The 17,809-nt window shown below is 48.4% G+C and overlaps 1 protein-coding gene across 2 annotated transcripts; it reads left to right on the top strand.

Annotated features, from left to right (window-relative positions):
• Nucleotides 1–3,474: 3,474 nt before the first annotated feature.
• SDE2 (SDE2 telomere maintenance homolog) lies at nt 3,475–13,135 on the top strand. 2 transcript variants are annotated; one of them, XM_006107572.3, is made up of 7 exons: nt 3,475–3,632; nt 6,754–6,871; nt 8,088–8,199; nt 8,960–9,129; nt 10,405–10,519; nt 11,757–12,255; nt 12,673–13,135. In XM_006107572.3, the coding sequence occupies exons 1-7, from the start codon at nt 3,513–3,515 to the stop codon at nt 12,892–12,894; spliced, it is 1,356 nt and encodes a 451-aa protein (XP_006107634.1). In that variant the 5' UTR covers nt 3,475–3,512; the 3' UTR covers nt 12,895–13,135. The 2 variants fall into 2 exon arrangements, with proteins under 2 accessions (XP_006107634.1, XP_023604081.1); XM_023748313.1 differs by lacking the exon at nt 3,475–3,632 and having other exon boundaries at nt 6,778–6,918.
• Nucleotides 13,136–17,809: the final 4,674 nt, after the last annotated feature.

Raw genomic sequence — 17,809 nt, forward strand, 5'->3', positions numbered from 1 at the left:
GGCATTGCTTGATGGAAGTCCACGCTGAGTGAACATCCTTGCTTCTTGCTGATACGACGACAAAGAGGTGGGCTTCTATGTTCAGCATTGACCGTGGGCCCCGCTTTTTATCTCTGCCCCTATCTCCTCCCCTTTCAGGCTTCCTCCTAGCGTCTGCTGCTACACACAAACCTCTTCTCCGTCTCAACTCCACCTCGTCCTTGACGTGTCTTGTTTTCTTTTGTCCAATAAAGGAAGGAGGGTGGAGCTGTGCCTTCTCTGGCAGCCGAACCTCTCCCTCCTTGTAGGCTCCACCTCCCACCTCCCAGGCCGTCCACCATCCAGTGTGGACTACACAGCTCTCACCCTGAAGCTGTTTTTCCATCCGAGGGGCTGACCTCCTTGTTCCTGGGGCTGGAGCCCCCTTGGGGGTGACACTGGCCGGTCTGGGAGTGTATAGCCGTTTTGGTGGCCCGGGAGAAGTCCTCCCACACTGTCGTCTTTTGTCATAAAGGCGACATTAACAACCTCCTGGGAGCACGAACATGGCTGAAGCACAGATGTGCACCGTGCTGGTCACACACGGAGACAGCCTGCACTCACTAGTCGGGAAGCTTTGCTGTCGTTGATGGAAATGACCAGCGTGCAGCGCTCTGCTTCCTGTTCTTGCAGACCAGCGTGACATGTGGACTCCACGGAGCCCCTGTCAGGGTTGCCACATCAATACTGCGCTGTCATTTCCTGGCGGTGAACAATGACCCCACATTGGCTCAGGATGCTCACTCGGGGTCCTTCCCGCGCCAGCTCAACCAGGCCTCAAACAGCAAATGCACAGCCCGCCCGGCGTGGCTCAGGGGCTGAGCATCGACCTACGAACCAGGAGGCTGCTGTTCGACTCCCGGTCAGAGGACGTGCCCGGGTTGTGTGCTCGATCCCCCAGTAGGGGGGCGTGCAGGAGGCAGCCTGATCAATGATTCTCTCTCATCATTGATGTTTCTCTCTCTCCCTCTCCCTTCCTCTCTGAAATCAATAAAAATATGTATTTTAAAATAAAAAAAAGCAAATGTACAGCTAGTCAAGCTTTTGGAGAAGATGAGTAAGAACAAAGCCAGTGTGGTTTACTGGAAATAAACCTAGGAGCATAGTTACACTGTTTTTTTATTATTATTTTACATATATATTTTTTTTTATTTCAGAGAGGAAGGGAGAGAGATAGATAGAAACATCAATGATGAGAGAGAACCACCGATTGGCTGCCTCCTGCACATCCCCCACTGGGATGGATCAAGCCGGCAACCCGGGCATGTGCCCCTGGCCAGAATCGAACCCGGGACCCTTCAGCCCGCAGGTCAACGCTCTATCCACTGGGCCAAACCGGCCAGGGCTACACTGTTTTGTTAGTACAGGAAATGGCCCCACCCACTTCCCACTTCGTTGTTACAATCCTATAGGTATGTGTCTTCCTGTCCCTTCCCTCCCTGACACTATGAGGTGGGGAAGGTGTCAGCAGCTGCCTCCATTTTCCATAGCCACTGACCAGCCTGGCCACATAACACCGTCTACTGGATACCACCACAAACTCTCAGCCGCCCAGCTAATCAGCCGTCTTTCTAGATTTTTTTCCACTGATGTGACTGGTGTTCTTGGCCATGGCGCTCATTTTCAGTCCCTCAATTTCCTCATTATTTAAGTGAATTGAATGACCGATCCAGGTTGAATTTTGCTTCCTTCAGAGAGAAAGTGTTATATCAGTGCAAAATAAATGTCTTCAGATGTCTATTGGAAACAATTAGACTTCAGTAATTCATCAGATATCTAACATTTATTTAATGTCTACTTTGTGTATATCATGGAATTATGTGCTTATTTAAGGGAAGGTTTAGCAACAGATGCTAGATAGCCCTAGCTGGTTTGGCTCAGTGGATAGAGCATCTGCCTGCAGACTGAAGGGTCCCGGGTTCGATTCTGGTCAAGGGCACATGCCTGGGTTGCGGGCTCAATCCCCAGTAGGGGGCATGCAGGAGACAGCCGATCTATGATTCTCTCTCATCATTAATGTTTCTCTCTCTCTCCCTCTCCCATCCTCTCTGAAATCAATACAAATATATATTTAAAAAAAAAAACAGATGCTATATATATTGCTCAGGAAATGCGTGTCTCTGAAAAGTTAATAACAGTAGTTATTCCATATTTTCAATGACAAATGCCTATTCAATATTTGTTTCTTTTTAAACAATAAGAATTTAAATGCACCCAAGAGATAAAAAGCAAACGACTTCATTCAGCTGTCAGGTTTTGCAAGGACTAGATACAGTTAGCGCTACACAATGAGGCCCTTCCTCTCCCATGCTCCTTCCTGTGTTCAGTGCAATAAAGACAACAGACTCTCTAAGTTCACAGGCCTCTAAATTCTATTTCTGCGCGTGCCGCCGCCATGAAGGATTTCTCAGTTTCTTTGTTGCTTTCCCCTTGGCACCCAGTTTCTTTTTGGCCAAGTATCTTAGCAGAGCATTCCTGTCTGTGGGCCAGGCCATTTGTGTTCAGCGGGCACAGATACCTCCCAATCGCCCTCCTATCTTCACTCCAGTGGTGTTTTTTTTTTAATTGCTCACGATTTTAGAAACACCCTAACCTCGGCATATTAAATATTAAGGGACTCCAGATTCCCAGAGCCTTCACGTTACGCCGTGCAGAGCTGCGCGAGTGCGTTTCCATGGTGCCGGGTAAACGTTATGGCCGGGTTTTGCGAGCATCGTTGCCGGAAGCGCCTCTCCCGCCACTGCCTGGCACCGGGCGGGGGTGGGGGGGGCCCTCGCTGTGAAATATTTTGGAAACAGAGCTGAAGCGGCGATAACGCAGAGCGCGAACAGGCGGAAATAAGAATAAACGGAGCGTGGCTGGCCGACCGTGAGGGGCTGGCAGCTTCTGCAAAGGAAGAGGAGGCGTGGTCAACCCGGAGGGCAAACCACGCGGGGGCCGTTGTTTAGAGACCTCCGGAGGTCGTTTCCTTCCCCGCCTCGGGTAGGGGGAGCTCCCCGGGGCCGAGGAAGCAGCCCCCCCAAAACCGTTTCCGGGATCGCAGCCTCTCCCCTCCCGCCCCAGCAGCAGTGCCTTCCCAGGCCACGATTCCCCGCGACCCAAAAATAACCGCACAGATGTGAGGACCAGGGCCAAGGCCCGCGCTCGGGGCGGTGCTCCGTTACCGCCTTATCGCTGACAGCCAGCGCCTGGAAACATAACCCCGCGCCAGCCTTTTATACCGGGTCCCTGGAGCCCCGCCCTAGCAACCGCCCCTAGCAACGCCTCGCCCGGGCGCTCCGCGCGCTATCGGCCTCGGCCAGGCTCTTCCTGTTCCCCTCCCGCTGCCAGCTGGGCTCGGCGGCCGGGATCACGTGACCTGCCCCAGGGGAGGGGCGGGGCGAGCGGAAGACCTGAGGGGCGGGGCGCCGGGCGGCTAGGGGACGTCATCAAGAGGCGCCCGGGCCAGTTGTGTCGCAAGGCCCGGGGAGTCTTTGCTTCCGGGACTGGGTGAAATGGCGGAGGCGGCGGTGCTCGTGTGGATTCGCGGCCCCGGCGTTGGGTGCCGGGCGGTGCGGGATGTCTCGCCCGCATGCTCCGTCCAAGACCTTATCCACCGCCATTGCCAAGACCAGGTGAGGTTCGCGGTTCCCGGAAGGAGGGGGAAGGAGCCGGACAGGGGAGCGGGTGGGAAGCCAGAGGGTCTGGAGCACTGGTTCTCAACCTTCCTAATGCCGCGACCCTTTAATACAGTTCCTCATGTTGTGGTGACCCCCAACCATAAAATTATTTTCGTTGCTACTTCATAACTGTAACTTTGCTACTGTTATGAATCGTCATGTAAATATCTCATATGCAGGATGTATTTTCATTGTTCGCGACCCACAGGTTGAGAACCGCTGGTGGCGTGTTGGTTCTTTGGGGCCTTCGGTTTTTTAAGGCTGAGGGTTCCTCAGTTCTAAGGTGCTTCAAGCTGATGCTGAGGCCTCCCTTTGCTTTTTGTGGTGGTGGTGGTGGTGGTGCTGTTCTCACCCCACAGAAAAGGGGAAAACTCCGCTCACGACGCCTAGTCCAGCCCTCAGTCCGGACTAACGGGAAACACTTTGGGATTCCGTATTTTCATTCCTAAATGGGGCATTTGGACCGGATGACTTTTGAGGCTCATTTTGCTACATTCATTCTGTGATTGTTGGATATAGTCACATTCTGTCCACAGATCAAACATTCCAATGAACAACCTAGAGGGGAAGTATTTCCTATCCGGACCCAGGCCAAAGGATGGTCGGGGAGGGGAATGGATTCACCTGGTCACTCACTGGTTGGGACAGCCCAACACACGTGTCTGTTGAGGGTATGGATTCTTGGCTTCTTAGGGCCCGTCATTTAAAAAAAAAATTGATTTCAGAGAGGAAAGGAGAGAGAGAGAGAGAGAGAGAGAGAGAGAGAGGAAGGAAGGAAAGAAAGGAAGAAAGAAAGAAGGAAAGAAAGAAAGAAAAGAAAGAAAGAAAGAAAAGAAAGAAAGAAAAAGAAAAGAGAAACAAACATCAATGGTGAGAGAGAATCATTGATGGGCTGCCTCCTGCACGCCCCACACTGGGGATCGAGCCCACAACCCCAGCAGGTGGCCTGACTTGGAAGCGAATGGTCGGTCGACGCTGGTGGAGCAGAGCCTGGTATTTAGATGTTTTTACGAATCAATTGATAGTCTCATTTGTCCCTGCATGTATTTGAAAACCTATGTTGACTTGTAAAGTTACATGTGTGGTTTCCTTAATTATTAAGCAAGCAAGCTTTTGCCAACTAAGATATGAAACCTGTTCAATTATCTGAAGAATAACTGAATGGTCTCCCTGAATCTAATTTTAATGTTGGCTCTTGGTATAGTATTGTTTTTCTTTTTTTAAGTTATTTTTATATATTTTTATTGATTTCAGAAAGGAAGGGAGAGGGAGAGAAAGAAACATCAATGGTGAGAGAGAATCATTGATTGGCTCCCTCCTGCACACCCCACACTGGGGATAGAGCCCACAACGGAGCCCACAACCCAGGCATGTGCCCTGGTCAGGAATTGAACCTAGGACCTTTCAGTCCACAGGCCGATGCTCTATCCACTGAGCCAAACCCGGGCTAGGGCTTGTTTTTCTTTATAACCACACCGCATCGTTGCTTCCTTAGGCTGTTTCCTCTGCTCGTCGTTTATAAGCTTCACACATGTTACGCCACAGTCTGAACCAAATCTTGGACCAGTTCCATGGAAAAGCAGTGTGTGTTTGCAGATAACGTGGTTTTTCAGCTTTCCCCTTTTTCTTCCTACACTGCAATCTAATAAAAACCAAAAAACTGTCAGAGCTGTTTTTGACCCTCTGAATGGGGAAATATTTTCCAAAATAGTGAGATTTTTTTTTTCATTAAGCATTCCATATTTATTTTTCAATAGTTTATTTTTGGTTTTTATTTAATGTTTAAATCGGGATTGTTGAAAGTGTTACATATGTCCCCGTTTTTCTCCCATTGACCCCGTCTAGCCCACCCCCACCTCCTGCCCCAGGCCTTCACCACCCTATTGTCTACGCATATACGCACACAAGTTCTTTGGTTGATCTCCCCCCTCACCTTCCCTCTGACCCAAATAGTTGGATTTTAATATCTCTGATAATAACTCTTATCTCGTGAGTAGTTTTCAAACTTAGAATTGATCCAAGGTGCGACCAGAAGAAAAAAAGGCACTTAATGTTTGTTGAATGAATGAATGGTTCCCATTGACATAGCGGAGTGGTATGGCTCAGAATGCACGTTCCTAGTGTCCACTTCAGGAAGAGGCCAGTGATGCACTTGTCCTCTCTGTTGGGGTTGAGATCGCTTCTTCCTTGACGTCGTAAATTTAATCGTGTGCTTCCTAAGTCCCGTGTCACTTGGGAGAACACTTCTCTATTGTCCTTAGTTTACAGCATTGAACACTGGCTCGGAAAGACTTAACAGTTTTTAGAATTTCCTTTCATCACTTGCTCTGAGAACACACAGAGTGGCTCTGGGGGCGCTTGGGCTTCTGCAGTGATTGGCTGTAATTCAGGGGGGATGCCAGCAGGACAGACAAGTGCTGGCTGCCAGTTGGTCCTAAAACCGCTGAAGCTTATATAGGGATATTGAAAACCAGACCCTTGTCTCCTTCCTTCCACTCTTCTTGTCCTTTTACCTACACTTTTCAGGATGCATAATTTCACTTTTAAACTTGGGGACCACTCATGATTTTATTTTCACCCAAAAGACAAAAACAACTTTTTTATATCGTGATTAGGTATCAGGAAAAAATTGTATGCAGAATACATCATATGCAATGATTTTTTTCTTTTGGATTTATTTATTTATTTATTTATTTATTTTTTATTATTTTTTAATATATATTTTATTGATTTTTTACAGAGAGGAAGGGAGAGGGACAGAGAGTTAGAAACATCGATGAGAGAGAAACATTGATCAGCTGCTTCCTGCACACCCCCTACTGGGGATGTGCTTGCAACCAAGGTACATGCCCTTGACCGGAATCGAACCTGGGACCCTTCAGTCCGCAGGCCGATGCTGTATCCACTGAGCCAAACCGGTTAAGGGCTATTTTTTATTTTCAATTAAACAAGTATTAATTGAACACACTGCCTGCTTGTCACTGGAGTGATAAAAACACAATAAGCTAGGACCCTTCCTGCAAAGCACTTGTATTGTCTCGTGAACAGCATTTTTAACAGCCCCGTTTGTCTCCAGGGTGTCCCCGTGGAGTGCTTCTTCGTGAAACGCAACGGCTCGCTGGCCGATGCCGGTGACCCAGTGCAGCATGGAGCTGTTTACAGTTTGGAGCCCAGACTTCGTGGTGGGAAAGGAGGTAGGACATGCGTGTCGCCTGCGTGCCGAGCTGTGTCACCTCTGCAGGTGCCTTAAACGAAGAGACTCCTTGGTCCCTGTGCTGGGCCAGCCTTATGTTTTGCCTTATGAAGTCCTTTACTTCCCTGGTTTCGAATGTCTTCTCTGTTGTTCTTTTTTTTTTTTTAATATATATTTTATTGATGTTTTACAGAGAGGAAGGGAGAGGGATAGAGAGCCAGAAACATTGATGAGAGAGAAGCATTGATCAGCTGCTTCCTGCACACCCCCCACTGGGGATGTGCCCGCAACCAAGGTACATACCCTTGACCGGAACCGAACCCGGGACCCCTCAGTCCACAGACCGATGCTCCATCCACTGAGCCAAACCGGCCAGGGCTCTGTTGTTCTTTTGGAGGGAGATGCTGTGTGATATAGTTCCCACCTTCTCCAGCTGGGTAGCTCCTAGGCACCCGAGGCGCTGAAGCTCTCGGGAAGATGGATGGAGAGAGATGGCCCTTCTTCTGTCCAATTTGCTGAAGAAAGCGTGTAAAACATCCAAATCCGCTTTTATGAAGATTTGGTCTCATTACTGTATTTCCAAGGGAGGTCTTAAGTCACTTTATGAAATAAACTGCTTATGTGTTGGGGGAGATTAAGGTCCCGGTGGTATTAACACATCTAAGAAAAGAGAAGGAACTAGATGAGCAAAAACTAAATATACACAGTTCTTAGTCTTTCTCCTGATGCACTAAGATGCAATCCCTAAGCTTTCTCAAAATCTACCGTGATTTTTAGAGAGCGGACATCTCAGATTATAATCATCCTGCTGTTTGGAATTGTGGCAGTAAGAATGAAGTGTGTGCTATCAGCCAGGGACACCTTCAAATTGCCTTTCCTTTTAAACTCACTATAAAATCTCACCCTATGCTTTTTAAACTTCCTCATCTGGGAATCTTGTGTTTTTTTGGCACTGGGTACAGGCCTTTACAATATCTCAGTGGTGCAGGTGCAGTATTTCAGAAATAGAAGAGGAAGCAGGGAAGGCATGAGGTTGAATCAAGTTCACTTTTACCTTTGTTCCCTGGGTTCGAATCTTGGTGTCCATTTCCTTTATTAAAAGAGAAAAAGAAAGCAGAGATCACCTTTGATCTTGTGCTGCATCACTGTGTCCACGAGTTCAGCACTTCCCATCCTGAATGCTTTGTAACCCACTCTCCCCACATATCTCTGCTCAGGCTTCGGGTCTATGCTCCGAGCCCTCGGTGCGCAGATTGAGAAGACAACCAATCGAGAAGCTTGCCGGGACCTCAGTGGGAGGAGACTACGAGATGTCAATCATGAAAAAGCGTAAGAGGCCGTTTGTGTTTGTTTTTCTAAAATACATTTTTATTGATCTCAGAGAGGAAGTGAGAGGGAGAAAAAGATAGAAACATCAATGATGAGAGGGAACCATTGATCGGCTGCCTCCTGGGGGGCGAGCCCGCAACCTGGGCACGAGCCCTGACCGGGAATCGAACTGTGACCTCCTGGTACATGGGTCGATGCTCAACTACTGAGCCACACCAGTCAGGCTGTTTTTTTTTTTTTTTTTTTTTAAAGAGAGAAACATACTTTTCTATCAGTGGCGATGATACATGCGCCATGCATATCAGAAATATAAACTTGTGTTCTGATTTATTGTTATCAGATGTTACCTTTTCCATACATTTTTTTTAAATATATTTTATTTTTTACAGAGAGGAAGGGAGAGGGATAGAGAGTTAGAAACATCGATGAGAGAGAAGCATCGATCAGCTGCCTCCTGCACACCCCCTACTGGGGATGTGCCCGCAACCAAGGTACATGCCCTTGACCGGAATTGAACCCGGGACCCTTCAGTCCACAGGCCGATGCTCTATCCAGTGAGCCAAACCGGCTAGGGCACCTTTTCCATAATTTAATAGTTATCTCTAGGTCTCGGTTAAGTCCATGGCAGTATGCTGGTAGTAAGCGTGGCACACCTTCCTGAGGGGACAGCACAGTCTGAGCAAGAGTGCATTGCTTTGTTGGGGGGAGGAAATGCATATAAGAGAGCCATTCAGTGACATCTCGTTCTCTCCCCCCGCAGGATGGCTGAGTGGGTGAAGCAGCAGGCTGAGCGAGAAGCTGAGAAGGAGCAGAGGCGCCTGGAACGGCTGCAGCGGAAGCTGGCGGAGCCCCGGCACTGCTTCACCAACCCCGACTACCAGCAGCAGTGCCACGAGATGGCCGAGCGCCTGGAGGATTCCGTCCTCAAAGGTGAGGGGGAGGGTTCCTTGGTGTGGGCAGCAGGCGCCCTGAGGCCAGCTGTCCCTGACTGTCCCACGGCACACAGAGAGGTTCTTCAGTGTTTTGGGGTCACAGACCTTTGAGAAGCTCTCTGTTGTTGTTAATCCTCATCCAAGGATATTTTTCCATTGATTTTTTCTTTTCTTTTCTCATTTTTCTTTTTTTTCCCATTGATTTTTTACAAAAATGTTTTTATTGATTTTTACAGAGAGGGATAGAGAGTTAGAAACATCCATGAGAGAGAAACATTGATCAGCTGCCTCCTGCACAACCCCTACTAGGGATCAAGCTTGCAACCAAGGTACATGCCCTTGACCAGAATCGAATTCGGGACCCTTCAGTCCGAGGGCCAACGCTGTATCCACTGAGCCAAACTGGCTAGGGCTCCATTGATTTTTACGGAGAGGAAGGGAGGGGGCGAGATAGAGAGAAACATCGATTGGTTGCCTCCCGCTCGGGGCCCTGACTAGGGCCGGGATAGAGCCTGCAACCAAGTTATGTGCCCTTGACCGCAATTGAACCCGGGACCCTTCAGTCCATGGGCCAGTGCTATACCCACTTAGCCAAATCGCCTAGGGCCGGACCTCTGAGATCTGATGAAAGCTGTGCAACCTCTCCCCTCAATCTTGATCACAGTGTATCTTACAGCCCAGAAGAAAAAAAAAGACCCCAAACCCACATAACGTTTGGTATCCTTAATGCCTGACTCCGTGGGCCCCAGTTAAGAACAGTCTTTGTGCTTCGTCGGGATGTTAAGTCTTTAGGAGGTGCCAAGAGCTGAACACATTTGCTTCCGGTTTTAGGTTAGTTTTTTTTTAATGGTTTTTAGTGAGAATGATTGCCATGAACTTTTATTAGAATCCAGAGCATTATGCTAGGGCAATTGTGGGTACAATTGAATAAGAAGGAATCTTTCCTGTCCAAAAGGTTCTGACACAACAAGGGAAAGACAAATGCATGCAAATGATTAGGTGTGGGGAGGGCGAGGCCCGACCCTGTGGGCCTCAGAGTGGACAAGTTGGTCATTGGTGCTTTAAAATGCTGGTTCCAGGTCCAGAACGCTTCCTGCTTTACATCGGTGTAAATTTGAGGTTAATCTCGTTTTCACCATCTTGAATATGACATCTCACGAAATTTAAATCTAGAGCTCTAGATCGCAGCTCTTGTTGCAATCTGGATTACTTGGAGTCTTCCATTAGCCTTAGTCCAGAGAGTAGACACCGAGCTGTTAACATTTCTGGCCAGGTATGCAGGCTTCCTCCAGCAAGGTGGTGTCAGCAGAAGTGGGGGAGACTCGCAAGCGGCCTCACAAACCAGAAGCAGACGGAGGACCCGGTGCCCCGAAAAGGAAATGCTTTTGGTAAGTGTGTTTCATTTTCATTCCAAATGGAGCTTTGAGGACTGCCCTGGGCCATGGCCTCCGTGTCTGTCTGGGATAAACACATCTGTAAGTGATGGCCCATGGCGGCTCCGACATCTTCCCGCTGCTTCAACCTCCAGAGTTCAGTGATTCTCACATTGTGCACACCCGTGATGGTTTCTGCTGTGAGCGCCATTCATAGAACCTCAAGGACAATACGTTTCCGTCCACGAGAGATCACACAAATTGCTTTAGACTTGAATTACTATTTGGTGTGGAAAGGGTTAACTTTCAATAACCCCGAGTGGAAATGCCAGAGCTGTGCTTTGCAGGTGGCTCTGATTTTTTTCTGGGGTTTTTCAAGGTCATAATCGAGGCCTTGGGTCCCTTTGCCAGACCTTTGCCTTGCACTCATAGGTCAAGAGCACAACAGGACTTTTCTTATCCTTTGTTCTGCGAGCTCTCCCGCCCTCCCCAGCTGGTCCTTCGCTTTCCAGCTCAGTTCCCTTGGGCCATGTTCTAGATAAGTCCAAATGGATCTGGCTTCCTTGTGGACCTGCCCTTAGGGACAGAAAGATAATCATTAACCAAAGACCGTGTAACTCTGAGTCCAGCAGGGAATGTTATGTGTTCTTTCTGAAATGGGAGTGGAATCCTTTGGGAGAAAAGGCATTGTGTGATTCTTCTAATCGGGTTTATTGAGGTATAATTTACATTCAGTAAAACTAACCTTTTTTCGTGGAACAGTTCTCATAATTTAAAAAAATACAGCCACGTAACCACCACCAAAATCAAGACACAGAATCTTTCCATCACCCTAAAAATTCCCCGTGTGCCCCTTTACAGTTAATTCCCTTCCCCTACCCCCCACCCCTGGCCAACTCCGATCACTGGTGCAATGTTTTAATTCTGTCCATCTCAGGTTAGATATTTTTATTCAGCCAGGGTCTGATCCCTGCTCAAACCGCAGCTCCTTTCAAGTGGAAGCTGTAAGTCAGGGGTCCTCAAACTTTTTAAACAGGGGGCCAGTTCACTGTCCCTCAGACCGTTGGAGGGCCGGACTATAGTTTAAAAAAAAACTATGAACAAATTCCTATGCACACTGCACTTATCTTATTTTGAAGTAAAAAAACAAAATGGGAACAAATATAATATTTGTATTTGCATGTGGCCCGCGGGCCGTAGTTTGAGGACTCCTGCTGTAAGTGGTGGTGAACCTTTCTGTGGTTTCTGACAGGCTGGGCGTGGAAGGACTGGAGGCTGTGGAGGGGTCCGGCTCTGACAGCTCAGATGACGACAGTGACGAAGCCCCTGGCACCTCAGGAATGAGCTCGCCTGTGCCGAGCAGTGACAGTGCTGGAGCGGAGAGGGCAGGCGGGGTTCCCAGGAGTCCTCAGAGGGCAGGAGCGCGGAGTACAGACTGTAGCTCACCAGAACTTCCGAGCCCTGGGGCTGGCCCTGGGAACGGTATTTCAGACGACCCGTGTGCCCCGCAGGGGGACACATCTGCCCAGGAGCGTGTGGAAAGGAAGGTGGCTGCAGAAACACAGACAGCCCCGGAGGAAAAGGAGGCCGAGAGCAGAGGACCCAGAGAAGCAGCAGCAGCCGGGCCCGGGCTGAATCAGGAGAAAGAGACAGAAGAAGTGACTGATGGGGATCGAGCGGACAGGGCAGCACCTGGACAAGACGGGGAGAGCCTTCCCAGCATCAAACGGGGGGACCAGGCAGGAAGCACAGTAAGTAATCGGGGTCGTGTCTGAAGCCAAGTCCGTTCAGCCTCCACAGTGAGTCAGTGAAATGAAGGTGCTTTTCCCGTCAGCTGCTTAGTGGGAAGGCTCGTTCCATAATCAGAAGTGATGTACAGGTTGATGGTGAAGCTGGCCCTGTCCCCCTAAAAATCCTTAGACTTTTTTTTTAGCTCCAGAATTTGTTGTGGGTTTTTTTGCCACTAGGTGGTGTCCTTTCATTAATTCTGTGGTTTTCACATTTTAATCTGAATTTGGATGTATATCCCAAATTATAGCATAATTGTGTTATTTATTCTTTCTTAGTAATACATTCAATAGGAAGCCATGTGAAGGTAGATGGTATTTTAGGTTTGATGAAAGGAGCCTGTTTTAAGTGTTTTCTCTGTTGTGTTCTTCTCCCCTCAGGCTGGGGGTCAGGAACCTGTAGATTTGCTGGCCTTCAGCTCCGTGGCAGAAATGGAGTCGCTGGGTCTGGAGAAGCTCAAGTGCGAACTGATGGCCCGGGGGCTGAAGTGCGGGGGCACCCTCCAGGAGCGGGCCGCCCGGCTCTTCTCCGTCCGGGGCCTGGCCCAGGAGCAGATCGACCCCGCGCTGTTCGCCAGGCCCCTGAAAGGGAAGAAGAAGTGACGCCCGCGCTGATGTCCTGGTTCCTTCCAGTCTAGCACTTACAACCCGCACAACGCTGACTCGGCCGTTATTCCTGTTGACGCTAACGCTGGCTTTTTCATGCGCCGGTTCTCAACGCCCGCTTTCCCATTGTGGCACTTAGAGAATTAATGGGTGAAACCCTCTGAGCCTGACTCTGTGGGGAGGGTTTCTAATAACAAATTTAATTTAATAAACATATAACTCTTCCGATTTCTGGTAAGTTATGTTTTCAAGGAATTTGTTCATTTGACCCAAGTTGTCAGATGTGTAGGTGTCTGTAGAGGTCGCAATGGTAACTTTCTTTTCACCTGAGGTTTTTTGTTGTTTTTTTCATCTGAGTTTTTAAATGATTTCCTGAAAGGGAGAAAGCCATACCATCATTCTTTCACGGTATTAGCAGGGTCCTCTGTTTAAGTATGGTTATCACATAGACAATAGCAAGTCAATGAAAGGTTCTGGGCAAAGCTGGATGGTAATAGTCCTTTAGGAAGTCACGTGGCTATTCAAAGAGATCACAGGGCTTAAAGTCTTAGCGAAAGGGAAAACATTTTCTGTGATCCCAAATTTTGTTGAAATTGGCCAGCTAGATTCAGTGGGGGCAGGTGGGAGTTTGTAAGAGTGAGTGAAATACGTACGCTCAACGTTTGGCCTAATCTTTCCGAGGGTGGTACAAACTGCATTTCATCTTAGATGCGTGGAATTGGCTCAAGTTGCAAGAAGAACTGTATTTTTTCCTTATTATGATCTTTTAGTAATACTTTGGACACTTGCCTTGTTTCATGATGATAGTAACGACCGAATGAAGGCATTGCTCTTTGTTTTTCTTGGTTTCTCTTCATTGGAACTATATCTGAACTCCCCTCCACTCCCTTTTCTGTAAGGTTTTAAGTTTTTATTTGGGCCCAGATATCATTCTGCGACATGGTCTGGCCAATACTTTCATTGTTTTTATGTCTCCTGGTATTCTTACAGTGGTTTCTTTCTTTGTTTTCTCCTGGTATTCTTACAGTGGTTTCTTTCTTTGTTTTTTTATTGATTTTTATAGAGGAAGAGGGAGGTTCGGAGGGAGAGAGAGAGAGCGCGAAAGAGAAACGTCGATGTGAGATCGGCAGTCTCTTCCATGCTCCCAACCAGGGATCAAACTCGAAACCTGGACATGTGCCATGACTGGGAATTGAACTGGTAACCTTTTAATGCCCAACCAACTGAGCCACACCGGCCAGGGTTCTTTCTTTTTTTGTGTGTGTGTATTTTTTTTTTAATTTTAAAATTTATTTTGGGGGGGGGTGTCTTTTTTTCAAAACTGGATACACTTTCTGAACCCTCACAATCTGACAATGATTTTCTGTTGCCTATGCATATGCAATACCTTGTCTTTTCCTTAAACAATAGACATTTGCTATTTTCTGGCATATGGTTTTGTGGAAGAAAAGCTTTATGCCCATTTTGAGTTTCTTTTTTTTAGTGTATAAAATGGGAGTTTTCCTCCTTAGACACTTCAATATTTTTCCTTTGTCCTTCAAATTAAAAATGTCACCAAGAACTCTAGCCGGTTTGGCTCAGTGATAGGCGTCAGCCTGTGGACTGAAGGGTCCTGGGTTCGATTCCCATCAAGGGCACGTACCTCGGTTGCAGGCTTTTCCCCGGCCTAGGCCCTGGTCGGGGTACATGCAGGAGGCAACCAGTCGATGTGTTTCTCTCACATCAGTGTTTCTCTTTCCTTCTCTCTTCCAGGCTCTCTAAAAATCAATGGAAAAAATATCCTTGAATGAGAATTGAAAAAGAACACATGTCCCCAGATTATTTCTAGGTCTGGTCTCTTCCTCAATATTTCTTCGTATTGGGAGACCCTTTTGAGGTCTGAAGACTAGCCTTTTATTTTAAACTATCGTTTTCCTATTACTTAATTGATTATTGCTTTTATTCTCTGTCCGGTTCTCATGGAACCTCATTTTCTGTTGTATCCAGTTTGCTGTTTGCCATTCCTCTTGTGTCTGTCAGTTCAGCAGTTACGTTTTTCCCTTAAAAAAACCTTTCTCGCCAGAACCGGTTTGGCTCAGTGGATAGAGCGTCGGCCTGCAGACTGAAGGGTCCCAGGTTCGATTCCGGTCAAGGGCATGTACCTTGGTTGCGGGCACATCCCCAGTGGGGGGCGTGTAGGAGGCAGCTGATCGATGTTTCTGGCTCTCTATCCCTCTCCCTTCCTCTCTGTAAAAAATCAATAAAATGTATTTAACAAAAAACAAAAAACAACCTTTCTCAACAGGCCTGTGTAGCTCTGTGGTTGAGTGTCGACCCATGAACAGAGGTCCCAGGTTTGATTCCTGACCAGGGCACATGCCCCGGTTGTGGGCTTGATCCCCAACAGGGGGCATGCAAGAGTCAGCTGATCTATGTGTCTCTCTCTCTCTTTGGTTCTATCTCTGTCCCTCTCCTTCCTCTCTCTCTAAAATCAATAAAAACATATTTTAACAACAAAAACACCTTTCTCTCAGATGAGTCCCTCTTCCTGCTTGCTTCTGTTTTTTTAAAAAATATATTTTTATTGATTTCAGAGAGAGAGACAAAAATATCATTGATGAGAGAGAATCATTGATTGGCTGTCTCCTGCATGCCCCCTACCGGGGGTCAAGCCCACAACCCAGGCATGTGCCCTCCACCGGAATTGAACCTGGGACACCCCCCACCCCCACTCCGAAGGCCAGTGCACTATCCACTGAGCAAAACGAGCCAGGGCTTGCTTCTGTTTTCATCGATGTGTTCCTTTGAAACTGGGTGTGTATATGTTTTAAGGACGTGGTATATCTTGTGATCCCTCAAATTGATGACAATTATTCCTTTTTGAAGGATGTCCGAATGTGCATGAATGGAGGCCTGGGGTGGAATTAGGTGTACGAGGGGTTTGTTGGGACAAGGGGAGTGGGCAGAAATGGGGGGATTGAGGAGGAAGAGTCTGCTGGAGTGTAGTTTCAAGGGAGGTTCAGCCAGGTAGCCTGGGCATTTGAGAACAGCTTTCTTCAAATGATGTGGCCATCTGCACTTTTTAAAAACATGTTTTTACTGATTTCATAGGGAGAGGGAGAGAAACATCAAGGATAAGAGAGAATCACTGGTCCGCTGCCTCCCGAAAGCCCCCCACTGGGGATCGAGCCCCGAAACCCTGGGCATGTGCCCTCATCAGGATTTGAACCGTGACCTTCCGGTTCATAGGTCGGCCTTCAACCACTGAGCCACACCGGCCGGGCTGTGCAGGTCTTAACGACCACGCTCAAAGGGGGAAGGGGAGCGTTCAGATTTCGGGGAGGTTTACTTGGCCAGATCAGAGGTTCCTTCACTGTGCGCGTTTTCCTGTGGCGGCAGCTTGCTGTGGCCGGGCCAGCGCCCCTTCCCTAATTGGCACCGTGAGGCCCTTCCATTTGCTCTCCTGCTGTGCCCTGCCTCCTTGACCTTGACTGGCAGTGAGAAGACTGCAGTTCTGTAAGTGCTCCTTTCCTGTAACATTAAAGGCTGGGAGCAGGGAGGGTCACGCCGCACAGAGACGGGCCACCTCGCCATCCTCCCGTGCGGCTGTCGGGCCAGCGCTCACGGGTCCACGCGCCGGGGTGTTCGTGGGCTGCTGCTGTGGGTCCATGTCACGTGCTGACACTTGGATCTGAGTGCCAGCCTTTCTCTGTCCCCGGTGGCTGGTGCTGATACTGAGGTTCCTCGTGACATTTCTTCGCTTCTTACTCCAATGGGAGTTTGCAAGAGGGAGTTAAATAGATGTGCTCAGGTTACCACCTTGAACCAGCACCTGATAGTGGATTTTCAAGGTTAAAAGTGCCCTCCAGCCCTCCCCAGTCTGGTTCAGTGGATAGAGCGTTGGCCTGGGGACTGAAGGGTCCCGGGTTCGAATCTGGTCAAGGGCACATGCCCGGGTTGCGGGCCCGATCTGCAGTAGGGGGCGTGCAGAAGGCAGCCGGTCTATGATTCTGTCTCATTGTTGATGTTTCTATCTCTCTGAAATCAATACAAAAATACATTTTTTAAAAAGTGCCCCCCAGATGAAGGTTGTTGAGGAAAATAACTGGGAGTGAGCATTTAACAAAATGAAACCTGAGAGCAATTAAAGGGCAGCACGAGTAGAATTCTGTCGAGAGGGATTCTGTTGCTCACCACCTGCCAACCCTCAAAAAACGCTACCAGTTTCCGGGAAGAAAGGAGGACTCTCCCTGCTGCCAGTAGGGGGAGCTGGGCGCTAGCAAACGTGAGCAGGAGCCGGGCGGGTTCCCTTGGGCCGCTGCTCCGAAGGTGGGTCCCTGAGAGCCCCGTGACCGCCCCTCGCCCCCCTCCTCCAGGGTAAGTGGCGGACAGATGGTGGGGTGCAGCTGGCCTGGACTTGACCAGCTTCTAGCCTTTCTGATTCTTGCGTTCTCGTATTTCGCTCCAGCTCTTCGCTCTGCCAGGCGTGAATAAATCATTTAGAGCAGCGGTTCTCAACCTTCCTACTGCCTCGACCCTTTAATACAACTCCTCATGTTGTGGGGACCCCAACCATAAAATTATTGTCGTTGCTACTTCATAACTGTAATGTTGCTACTGTTATGAATCGTCATGTAAATATCTGATAGGCAGGATGTATTTTCATTGTTACAAGTTGAACATCATTCAAGCATAGTGATTAATCACAAAAACAATATGTAATTATATATGTGTTTTTCGATGGTCTTAGGCGACCCCTGTGAAAGGGTCGTTCGACCCCCAAAGGGGTCTCGACCCACAGGTTGAGAACCACAGGTTGAGAACCGCTGATAGAGGCTTGCAGCACAGCCTCTCAGCAAACAACTCTTTTCTAAGCATTTGCTCTTGTTTCCTTTGGCATTTGAGTCTCCCGGAGACGGGTCGGAGGCCCGGG

This window comes from Myotis lucifugus, unplaced genomic scaffold (assembly GCF_000147115.1).
Source record: "Myotis lucifugus unplaced genomic scaffold, Myoluc2.0 scaffold_1263, whole genome shotgun sequence".
Classification (NCBI taxonomy): Eukaryota; Metazoa; Chordata; class Mammalia; order Chiroptera; family Vespertilionidae; genus Myotis; species Myotis lucifugus.

Coding starts and splice junctions, on each gene's coding strand:
- SDE2 (XM_006107572.3), top strand. CDS start 3,513: ATGGCGGAGGCGGCGGTGCTCGTGTGGATTCGCGGCCCCGGCGTTGGG. Junction 8,200..8,959: donor GATGTCAATCATGAAAAAGC/GTAAGAGGCCGT, acceptor CTCCCCCCGCAG/GATGGCTGAGTGGGTGAAGC. Junction 12,256..12,672: donor GGGACCAGGCAGGAAGCACA/GTAAGTAATCGG, acceptor TTCTCCCCTCAG/GCTGGGGGTCAGGAACCTGT.